This window comes from Hirundo rustica, chromosome 2 (genome assembly GCF_015227805.2).
Source record: "Hirundo rustica isolate bHirRus1 chromosome 2, bHirRus1.pri.v3, whole genome shotgun sequence".
Classification (NCBI taxonomy): domain Eukaryota; kingdom Metazoa; phylum Chordata; class Aves; order Passeriformes; family Hirundinidae; genus Hirundo; species Hirundo rustica.
The window spans coordinates 105799757-105812373 of record NC_053451.1 but is presented as its reverse complement, the minus strand read 5'-3'; the positions used below and the strand labels follow the sequence as shown (position 1 = coordinate 105812373).

At 42.4% G+C, this 12617-nt stretch overlaps 1 protein-coding gene across 1 annotated transcript in view; it reads right to left on the bottom strand.

Moving 5' to 3' along the window:
- The window catches only part of PDK3 (pyruvate dehydrogenase kinase 3), a 50313-nt gene extending 39181 nt beyond the window's left edge, over nt 1-11132 (bottom strand). The window contains exon 1 of the mRNA XM_040056292.2: nt 10928-11132. Coding sequence (XP_039912226.1) covers nt 10928-11033 — 106 coding nt within the window. The 5' untranslated portion in view covers nt 11034-11132. The remainder of the gene's footprint in view (nt 1-10927) is intronic.
- Nucleotides 11133-12617: the final 1485 nt, after the last annotated feature.

Below are 12617 nucleotides of genomic sequence, written 5' to 3'. Positions count from 1 at the left end.
ATACACTGGCATCGAGCAAAAGTTCATGTTTTCATATAAATGTAGGTAAAGAAAAATGTCAGCTAGCTGTCCTTAGCACAGCAGGACAGCTCAATATGGAGTGAATCATTACTTTTACTATCATATTAGCTATGCACTTATTTAATAAGAAATAATAATAACAATATATAACTTGTCAACTCCAGTAAGCCTGTTTCAAGTAAATGGTGCTCTGCATAAACCGACTGTGCTGGAAAGCAGCTTAACTTACTGCTGATCTGGAACAGATCAATAGGGAGGAATTAACAGGTGCACAATACCCTGCAATCATTAATTTTAACTCCTACAGTCACAGAAATGACCCAAGTGAAGACATGTCTGTCCCTCTCAACAGGGATTATCAGATAACTGCTTGTCAAAGGCGTGAACCAGCACTGGATACTGTCAAACAGAACAACCCAAATTAAAATAAAATTTTTGAATTTTTAAAATAGGCTTCCCTGATCTAAAACGAATGTTTAGCTGCTTACCACTCAGTTCTAACAAAATAACTTTTTGAGTATTTTAATGCATTTGCCAAGAGACAACACAGTAATCAAAAGTATCTATGAAGTCTAATGCCGAGGCACTCAACCAGTAACCCACAGGCTTGTATTATTTTTAGACATACAGACCCAAGGCTGTCTTTCCTTTGAGCAGTTGGGGAGTAGGCTGAAAGTCAGGTGAATCATTTCAGCAGCAAAGCTCGGTCTTGCAATTATCACAGGCACTACCCACATAAAATGACAGGCAAAGAGCCCAAATGTTCTCAGGAGAAGCCATGGCCCTGATCTGGTTCTTGATCTTAGAATGATCTGTGCAACCCAGACTCCTTTCCTGGCCAGGCACAAGGGGTTTCTAAAAGAGACAAACAAAACCAGAAGAGCGTGGCTCTGCAGGCTGTGTCAGCTCCTCTTCCACCCCTCCTCAGAGCTAAGCAGGGAGCAGCCAGTGAGAGCAGCACAGAGGCGCTCAGCAGCCCTGGCCTCCACTGCCAAGGGGCTCTGGGGCTTTCAAACAGGAGACCCTGGACAAAACAAATCATGTGCGTTGCTCTGGTAAGAGTAAAATTTTAAAACTAATTTCAAATATATATATTTATATATATATATATTTTTTTTTTTTTTTTTTTTTTAAGATGTGCATGAGGCTTAAAGTACCAAGCCAAAGAAAACTTATTCCCCTTTTGGTGCTCTGATCAGCTTCTGCTACAACAAACTGATCAGAAAAGACTGAGTTGTGCCTCTTGGGTCTTATAATCACCTTTTCCCCCATAAGAGTAAAAATCTATTTATCTATTTCACACTGAAGATTATAATTAGATGTTCCAAATTTTTAACACTCTCTCTAAGCTCTCACAACTTTGACAACTTCCTTCCTAACCTTTATGAAAAACTTCCATAATTCTCTCTAACCATTCCAGAAAAATACAAATCCCTGCTTTATCCTCTAGCTTCTGACAACCTGCCAAAGAAAAAGCTATGCCAAATCCCTGGCATAAAAAATAAAAAATTAATGTTTAGGAGCAAAGACACACACAGTTAAAACCAATTACATAAAATACTGCCAATACTACATGCTCCAGTTTCCCTTCAGTCTCACTGAGGTGAAATATATTAGACTGTTAAACATCTTGTTTCAAAACTTTTGATAATTAACAAACCACAGCACAACAAAAAAACCCTAGAGGATTCCTCTATGTCACTGCTAGTTATCAGTTTGAAGGTATTTTTGCAGTCTATAAAAATCTTTCAGAAAAGCATAAAAAAGGACTAAACCAAAGAAGTAGCAGTTAAAATGTAAATTATTTTTAGCAAAAATATTTTGCCTCTCTCTAGTCAGTCTTAAACCTAATTCTGAAAAACACCAAATTATAATTTGCACAAGCCTACTATTCTAATGTATTAAGCCAGTGAAAATATTTATAATACTGTGTCACTTTTTTTACATTGATTACAAACTAACAGAAAATAATAGAACAAAGAAACATGAGAGCATGTCACACTTACACAGAAAGGTTTAAAGGAAACAAGAGCCAATAAAATAGCCTCTTATAAGACACAAAGCATCAGAAAAAGGAGAGTTATATCTCAAGAGTCACAGTGCTCTAATTCATCCTTTCAACTTAATATTTCCAAAAAGAAAAATTACATTTAACTGACTCCAGAAAAACACAAAACGGCAAGCATTTTTAAAAGGGTAAGTAGCAGCCTGTCAAGTATTTCAGCAGTTTTGAGAATAAGGCAGCTTTTTAAAAAGGCCATTATATTAAGCATAACTTGCAACAAGAAAAGCTGTTCTAATACACTGTGTGGAATTAGAGAAAACAAATCCTAAATCTCTGCCTAATTTTATGATGGATTATGGTGGTTTAAGGGGGACTGGAGACATACCATTCACTCTTTAACACAGTCCTGTGAAGATCAATGACTGCTAGTGCAAGGTAGAGTATTTATGAATTGTTCCTCATCAACACCTGCGTGAGCCGGCTGCTGGAGCCAGTTTTCCTCACAGTGCCCAGAAGGGGCTGTGCCTTGGAGCTGTACCTCCTTGGTGACACAGCCGTGTTTGGGCTGTGGCCAAACACAACCTGCACAACATGAAGGGTTCCTCCTCTCCCTCCTGCACTCAGACCCGACCCCAGCAATCTGGCTTGGGGGTGGGTAACTGGCTGTATGGGGCCAGAGGCAGGACAGCTGACCTGAGCTGGACAAAGGGGTGTTCTCTATGACATGATGCCATGCCCAGCAATAACAAACTGCTTGGCTTTCTCCCCCAGGATGTCCAGCACACAGTGACTGGCTGGGCACAGCTCTGCTTCTGCGGGGCAGCGAGGGACTGCCTGCGCATCGCTTGTTTCTCTTCCTCTTTGCTTTACTTCTTAAACTCTCTTGTTCTCAACCCATAAGTTCTCTCATTTTTGCCCTCTCTCTTCGCTTCCCATGCCAGTGGGGAGTGGAAGGAGGGGAGCAAGCACCTGGGCAGGTTTTCAGCTGCTGGATGGGGTCAGGCCACCATAACACTGGACAACTGATATAACTACCTTACCTTGAAGTTATTCCATCATTCTGTACATTGAGGTTGGTTTGTTTGTTTTTAATTAAGAATGTCACATGGGGCTGTGCCAAATGTGAGGTACAGCACCTATTGCTACTGCCTTAGCATACACCAAATTAGACCAGGCCAACACAATCTATTGTCTCTTTGCTACCTAATTATCTCTTGGTGCTTATCTATGCATTCCTTCATTATTAGCTCCATCTCTTCTTCAGCTACTTCAGTCAACCTGATTTAACTCTAATGTCCTCCTCTTCCTTTTCTCTGGAAGACAAGCAGTGTATTTTCCCTACTTCCAAAACCCTGGGGCCATCACCACTCATTATTTCCATGGAGCCCACAACACCAGCTGTGCTGCACCAGGCCACACACATTTGCAGAAGCGTTCAGCTACTCACAACACACAGAACTGATTTACTTCCCCTGGAACACACTAAACCAGGAGGATCTAGACATATTTCAGCTTGCCTAAAATTTATGTCAGGGGAGTTGTGATTTCCCTTGCATTTCTGGATACAATTAATCTTTTTCTAAAGACCAAAGCAAAGGTGAATTCAACAGTTTTTATCACTATGTACTTACTTTCATCAAGCAAATGTTTCACTTCAGCATTCTTCCCAATTACTATAAATTATCTCAACATCTTTTTATCTGCTTTTCTATCCCATGACTTTTCACCTTGGCTGTTGTTTGTACTGCAACCCAAGACAGATGTCCTTGCTTCCAGCTTTCATATGTTTTTTTAATCAACAGTATTTCTGGAAATCATAACACTGCTCTATTGCTTTATGATCTTTTGTCTGCATCAGAATTGCTCTTTCTCAAACTGACAGATCATCTTATACTTCTCCTTATTTCTTAGGAGAGACCCTATCAGCCTGTTTTCTTGGCTTGTAGAAGTTATGCTATTTTTAAATCACTGGCTGTCAGTTCTTCCATTCCGGAGAAGGAACGCTACCAAATTCATGTTCATTTTATTCAAAATTTAATTGCAGATTTTCAAGCACCTCCTTATTAGTTTAAATCTATTCTAAAGAAGGCATTTCAACACTTTCTAGCAGCTAGAAGAAAAACATGTCCCAAACATTCTTAGATCTTCAAGAGCTACAAATCCTATTTTTTTGTCCCTCTAGAAAGAAGTTTCCCAAGCCCTCAATTTCTGTCAAGCAGCTGTCTCCACTGCTTCTGCTACTTGCTAAAAAGAAATAAACCTACCAGCATTGTTTATTGCTTCATGCAGATGGGGATGTCCTCCTGCCCTCCCTCTTTCACCCAAGACATTCAGCTGTGTGCTTACACACCATACCATCTTCAGGGAATACAAAAAAAGCTCAAGCATGCAGACACATCCATGTGCAGGGAAAGATCATTCCCTTCCCAGCATCCCAAGGCAGGGGACTCCACAGCTCCTCTGATCAGTCCACAGACAAACAGAACACAGCTTGAGAAATTTTCTGCTGTTTTGGGAAACAAAACTCAAGCAATTCCACCAGCTGAAGGATGCTCACTTGTAGGCTACTAGCCTATGCTTACAGGCAAGAGTGGTCAGCCAAACCACCTACATGAGGCAGAATTTTCAATGCTGAAGCTTTATGAGGTAGGAAAAAAAAATTACCTTGGTGATCCAGTTTGATCATCTACAGCAAATTAAGGAATTTGTACTATAACTATACTAAAATACTGAATTTAGAATAGATAAGGTCTCAATTACTCACAGAAATTACGTATGCCTTTATTGAATAGAGAGCCTGTAAAAGTGACTGATACAGATAATTCTGTAAATGAAATACATCACAATTCAGGATTACACAGCACTCTCACACAAATATCTCTATCATGTCACAGTTCAACAGCAACTACTGAACAAAGTTACGTAACCACAGTGACTCTTCCAGACCTTCAAAACAATCAATCTTAGGCCTTATAAAACCCTTCAATATTATATATAGTATTGGAACATCACTGCCTGCCAGCAACTGGCAGTTGTAAACAGGAACAGGTTATAAATAACAGTTACATCAAAAAGGCTTCCAGCTTACTTGCTGTGCGACAGCCCATTCAAAGAAAACTCTTTTTAATGTTCTGAAATGCAAACTTTATTTGTGCCCAGATCTAGGGAATGAAGGACTGAACATGGAAAGTGGTAACTGCAAAAGAATTCAAGAACAAAAGCAGGCAGACAATCCAGCTGGGCCTTCCAGCTGTCACTGGTAGCCTTTCAAGGTAAAAACTAAACAGCAGTGAAACAACTTTATTCCAATGTTCCACAAGACTCCTAAAGGGATTCTATTTAAAGCTCTAAAAGACATATTTGAAGAACAATACTGAAAATTCTGGAAGAGCAACAAAAGTTAATTCCATGGTATTCTCATAAGGCTTAAAATAGCCCATTTAATATATTTATCTTTACAAAATCAAGAAAGATACTTCCACCACCATGTACATATATCACACAGTGAAAATATTCCAGACATCAAAGGATACCAACCTTTCTAATGAAACTGCTGGATGGAAGCTGAAGTCAGTCAGATGACAATAAAAGACAGTAATGTCTGACTAGCATTCATCTTCCTGATCCCACTCAGTGGTCAGCATACCAATGGTTAACATTTGTGCTAGAGGGTATTTTTGTTTTGAAGATGCATTTAAATCAAGTCTAAGATTTTATGGGCAATGCACAGAGAGCAGCAGAAAAAGAACAGCCACAACCATTAAATAGCAGGTAATTATTTAATATTTTTTAGCCCTAAACTTTGCAAGTGCTATAGATGCACAGTCTCTCCACTAATGTTCTATTTAAAAAAACCCAAACCAATAAAAATCTTCCAATACACTTTTGTGCAGAAAAATCTTCCAAAAGCCATTTTTCCTAAGATTAATAATCATATTTGGAGACAAGGCAGGCTTTGATCTCTAGTTTCCTACCCCCACATATTGTTATTCAAATTGCATCTGCCAGCTACCTCTCCAGTGGCAGGCTTTCAGCTCAGATCCATGCCTTCACCAAGAAGGCAACATGAAGCATAAACACCCTTGCAAAACCCCAATCTAATACTGCTAATACAAATGGCAGCAACCAACAGCAATGCTGATATCTGGTCTGCGCTTCATATCATTTTGGATGAGGCCTACATGTTTTTCCCAAGACAGGTAAGTTTAACCACATAAACTAAACAATTTCATACAAAAAATTGTATTTAATAAATGAGAAGGCTCTATCAATCATGTTTTCCTCCAGATATGCCCAAGGGCACAACAGTGCCATGCACTCACTGTGATTATCTGCTGCATGTTCAGCTGTTCTCAGTACAGTAAAATTACTAAATTACAACCTTTGTGATATTTTTCAATGCCACTAACTGCAGCAGTCACCACAAATATTTTGATTATAACCTACAAAAATCAGGATCTCCTAAGTCACATTCCACAACAAGAATTCACTGTGATTCACTATCTTCTGTCTTCAGCACAACTATGTTTTTTTATCCAAACTCATTAGTAACCCTGTGGTACATGAACAGTAATATATATATATGAATATATGAATGTCATATGTTCAAAGAGCTAACAAAAAACCAAGTTTAACCCCTTAGGTACACAACTCACCCATAGCATTTCATTTGAAACATGAAACAAAACAGGCTAAAATACAGCTAGGTACAACTGGCTAAGACAGCTTCAGTAGTAAACAAGCCCCAAAAGCAGATGATTTGTGTTTCTAACAAAACACACCTCAGACTCAGGTGTCAGACACTCGGTCAGCTGAGCAGCAGCAATGAGAGGATTACATGAGTACAGTCTCCTGGCACACGTTCACAACACAGCACTAGCACAGCTTCAAATGACTCTTTCATGCGTGATCAAAGGATTACACCATTTATACTTCGCTCATCTCTTCATTTGTGCTTAATTATATGTATCCTTTGCAGTATAACCATTCCTTTGACAAAACAATTGTCAGTAACTTTACTAAAAACCGAGGTTCCCCGCTGTAAGAAAGCAGCTGTGTGGAGTTTGCCAGCTGGGGCAGGGTTCGTGCGGCTCTCTCAGGCTGGCTCACGCCAAGGACAGGCTGCAGTGCAGGCACCAGGAGCTCACGTCTCTGGGTGTCTTTTTTAAATGCTAAGACACTCCTGGAAAAGCAACTCTGCTTTGCTCAGACAGGTTATTACTTCCCCAGGCAAGGGACTGATCGATTGGTTACCTGTCTGTGTGGTTGCTGACTAAGTATTGGGTATTTTGGATTAACTTGTCACCATCTAAGGCCCACCTGACATGCTGAAGCAAGACTAAATTGAGATGCTCCATCAAAATGAAACTCCAAAATGGGCATTTTTTTTCTCCAACAGTCTAGTCCCCAAAATGTACAAAGATCCGTGGACCTGAATGTTACATGACATCTCTACTTACAAGTTAATTTCACAAAAGATATTTTAGTAATTAATTTAGTCTGGGTCATTAAGGTATGCCTGCACTTGGAAATTTACCAAAACAACTTCCAGAGGAACTACTGAAGTTTGGAAGTACACAGCTCAGTCCAGTTGGGAGATTTTGTATTTTTTTCCAGAGCAGAATAATTATGGAGGTCTGGATAAATCTGGAGTAACACGCCAGCATTAGCAAGGTCAAAATTTGTTTATATTGAAACACACTTACAGAAGGTCACTCTTTTGCAAAGGAATGAGGTTGCACAAGAATGTTGGGAAATGCACTTCGTAACAAAAGAAACTGCCTGAACAGAATTCGGGAGTGTGAAAACAGAAAGTGTACACACAGAAAGAAAGAAAAAAGCTGCACAGTGTGAGCGCTCAGACTTCCTGACACAGAGGTCCGAAGCCCATGGCACAGTAACCCCTGACACACTCACAGCAGCTACAAAGAGCTGCAAGCTCAACAAAACACGGACACAAACAGGACTCAGCTAAAAAAACCAAACGAGTGTCACTGTTTTAACTACTGCCTTCTGGTTTGCTTCACAGGCTTTTAGTACTAGCAAGCTAACTTAAACAAACTGTCTCTTATAGTGGTTTAAATAGCTGAATTAAGCAGAGAAGGTTTTAAAATAAATGTCATTAACTTATAGCACTGGAAAGGAATAGAGACTCTACAGCCTCGCTATGCACACAACTGCACTCTGTACAACCCACACTGCTAGTCAGTAATTTTAAAAAGCCCAAGCTGTACCTCAATACACATTGCCACCAACTATCTTTGAAGAGACTCTTCAGCTTGGAAGAAATACAAAGTTTCTCTTCCCCGACTCATCAGAATTTTACAAATTTTTAAGTAAGCTTAGCCTAAACCAATATAACCAATATAAAACAGGACATAAGGAACACATTCTAGTTTCACTATTGTCAGAAATTAAGTTGAAAAACTTTCTTCACATAAATCCAAATCACAGTAAGTGCAAATTCCTATCAGAAATGTACATCAGACAACAAAATCAGACAGCCATGAGAGGGTTATTCACGCATTTCCTTTGGGCTTACTCCTCTTCAACATTTGTTGAAAATGCAACAATTTTGTAAAACAAGCGCTACATTCACGTAGCTCAGTCAAAAAGACCATTTCTTTTGAAGTGAGACACTAAATAGCCTCTATAAGCTAACAACAAAACAGTGTGTCCATCCTATCCAACATTCTTACAAATGAACAAACACAACTGAGCTGCACCTTGAGTACCGTGCTCCTTATGCTTGGAATATTTGCTCTCTTGAATCGTGTGTCCTGCAGCACCAGCAAATTCTTTTTTGGCAAACTCAGATATAAGTAACACAGCTCCCTGACATCGTGCATGTTGTCCAGGCCATCCACACCACAAGTGGGAAAACTTCTGACCTATGACTTACATTTTGATGTCAACTTTCCCTCTAGGCCTAAGAAGACTTTAGCTGAACTTGAAATTACCCAAAGCTGTAAACATTTAGGATCACGTAAGTACAGTAACTACATTGGGTTTAATCTATTTGCTTGAACTGCTGCAATTTTCCCGCTTGAGTCTTCCCAAATAAATACAGGTACTAAAGATTAAGTAAGCGGAGATGTTAAGTGGCCCATAAACGTATTAAGATCAAGGTGATAGGTTTAGCAAGGTTGATACAACGTAAGCCTACTAATTTTAGAAACTCCTGATGACCTTCCAAGACTAAACCATAGACTTCTTTTTCTTCAGAGGTTTTAAATGTCAATGACTAGATAGCTTCCCGTCAGTCTTAAGACATGAAGACCCTTAAATACACAGCCACACACACAGAAGATTCCAATGACACATCGAGTGACAACTGGAGCACATCTAAAGAATAAGGCTGGCCAGGCTGTAACGTCCTGTTCTCACTCTGTTCATACCCAGTAACATAAGCCAGGTTTAAAATTGTAAAATAAAATCACTTCTTCTGGAGAATTACAAAGCCATAAAATAATACAGGCACTACAATGTTAAAAACGAATGCAGCATTATGAAAAGGCTGGCAAGAAGAGATGTCCAAAGGCAAACAGTAGGGCAGGGCAACAGAGAACTGTAGAAATCCTTACCAAAAAGCAAAGTTCTGTCTGAACAGCCAAGGCATTAAAGCAAGCCCTGAAATCTCTACGCCTCTTTAGTCTCAGCTGAAAAGACTCACAAACACCAATACTTCCCATGCAACAATTCATAAACCCAACTTTCAAACAGGCAAACGCGACACAATTTGTTTAGTGCCAGGGCTAAAATATAGATATTCTAAGTTTTAGGCCATTGCTCTTGCCAGTACAGAAAGACACAGGGTAAGAAGCACCGATGCTAGAGAAGAAGCCCATCAGCACAAGAAGGGGTGGGGAAGAGGTAACAAACTCAGGTGAGTGGAGACCAGAGAAAGAAAGCACAAGTTCTAGTCAGGTTCTCCTTTAAGCAGAGACAAGGAGTTTCTTTTTTTTTTTTTTTTTTCTTAATGGTACAAAATCCTATTTCACTGAGACGATATGTCAAGCCCATTACCGGCTTTCTGTACTTACAGCATTCTTTCACTAATACCATTGCCATAATTGTGCAATTGTACCCACTTTAAATCACTTTCTGGCTGAACACTGGGCCATTTTTGTCCTTTTGTACCCTTATTGTAAGAGTAGAATGTAGGAACACTCTGTTAAGCTTCACGATGTTACACACGGCCTCTACATTCACTCTACCAGCAGTATTTATATGATAGCAAAATCTCAAAAACCCTCGTGTCAGAGAGCAAGAGTCAAATAACCTCTGATAAAGATACGGGTTTATCGTTATCTAGATGGAAGCATGTTTTTTAACAGCAACACAAGCCACTCCTGCATTTCATTCCAGGGCTTCTGAAAATAACAACACTATTTATCATCGCCACATTTCCTGAAGTGCTCCTGAATTTTACACAGACAGGTCTCCTATACAAGCGGTTAAGAGTTCATGCCCGAGCTTTAAGTAAGCCGATCTCTGCACGGCAGATTTAAATTTTCACGCTCAAAACCATTAACTTACTCTTCTCCTTCACTCGCTAATCTCACAAAACGTCAGGTCAGGAACCCCTATTTTGATCCCCATCCCCATCCGTGTCAGGGGATAACGCAAGGAGCAGGGGCAAGCCCGCCTTTCCCGGCCCCCCGGCGAGGCCAGCAGCGGCTGTTCGCCGGCCGCCGGCTGCCGACACCGCGCCCGGGCCCCGGGGGGTGTCGGCGCGGGGCCCCGGGGCCTGCGGAGCCGCCGGGCCGGGGCCCGGCCGCGCTCCCGATGTGGGCCGAGGAGCCGCCGCCGAGGAACGGGGCCTGCGCGCCCGCCGCCGCCGCTCCCCGGGAGAGCCGCGGCGACCCCCACATCCCCGCACGCCGCGGGCCCGGCACTCACCGAAGTCGAGGAACTGCTTGATGGAGAGCGGCGAGGGGGAGAAGCGCGAGTAGTACTCGATCTGCTTGGGGATGGGGCTCTTGAGCAGCGCCCCGCACAGCCGCATGGCGCGGCCCGCCCGCCTCCGCTGCGCTCCCGCCGGCGGCGGCTCCTGCCCGGGCGCGGCCGCTCCGCGCCGCCCGTCGCGCTCCGCGGCCCGGCCCGGCCCGGCGGGAGGGGCGAGCGCCGCGCACGCTCCGCGCACGCGCACGTCGGCGCGCGGGGGACGGGGCGGGGCGGGCGCGTGAGGGGAGCGGGAGCGGCGCGGGGCTCGTGTGGGGGTGCCCGGTGGCTGAGGCGCTCCTTGGAGTCACAGTCGCTGCCCTCGGGCAGGTTGGACGAGACCTCTGGGATCATCGCGTCCGGCCTATGACCGGACACAGCCGTGTTCAACTCGGCTACACCGCGGGCTGAACGGCACGTCCAGTCTTTCCTTAAACGCCTCCAAGGACCGTGACCCCACCGCCGTGTTGTCCACAAAAATCGGTTTCATGGTCAATACGTGATACTCTCGAGGGAGATATTATTTTATTTCAGAGTTGCGCAAGCTTGGATACTTGGTGGTATGCCATAATCAAGCACACCTACTATCAACACTTTTTACTAATTACAGGATTTAACAAACAAAAGAATTAGTGGTCGTTGGCTACAAGTTACATAGCTCTCTTATTAATCAGTTTTCTTCTGTTGGTTAATGATTCTCTCGCCTGTCGTGCTAATTAGCCCTCATGCTCAGCCTCTCTTCTGGTGCGGTGGGTTTCTGGGGTCAGTGGTCAGTGAGTCAGTGGTCCCCATCTCCCCCTGCCAGAACTACCTCTTACCTAGCTGGAGCAGATTTCAGCACAGTTGCTGAGTTGGCTTTATTAGTTTCTTCGTAATATTGGGAGTTCTGCCAGGTGTCCTTGTGGCCCATAAATTCTGCACTCTTTGTGTCCGCTGTCCGTGGGCATCCTTCTCCCCAAGCTTTGTTAACCTCCTGCAACATCTGAAATCATCACAGCATGTCAAGCCCTAAACCTTAACGAGGCAATCCTACCAACGTGTTGCTTGTCTGACAGCTGGACATCACTTAGAGCTTGCTTGCTAACTGCTATGTTTCAGAGATTAAATCTCACCCTTATTCACTAAGCTTGGACATATCCAAAGATCAAACATCAAAGAACATCCTTTCTTGAGCAAATTTTACATATTCCACATTTTGCAATGCCTTGGTGGTCCACTCCATTATCTAATCAACCCCTTCCATGAAGAAATTCCTCCTGATGTCCAACCTAAGCTTTGATGTCCAAACCCCTGGCAGTTTAAGACTACGTCCTCGTGTCCTGTTGCTGGTTGCCTGGGAGAAGAGCTCGACCCCCACCTGGCTACACCCTCTGTTCAGGTGTCATATGGAGCAGTTATGGTCCATAACACCATGCCTGCCCAGCTGGCTTCCAGCCAAAATACAGCCCCCGGGTATCCAGCAGGTTGGAGGCTGGCAGAACGAAGTTAACTACGTGTGGTAATAGTTGAAATTTTCGGAAGAACTCCCATTTTTATCTGAGAAAACTTCTGAATACAATTAAAACTAATTTTGATTACTAGAATCAGAAGTCAAGCCAGGTATTGGAGAATCAAAACGTATCACTGAATTCAGTCACTCACTGGCTTT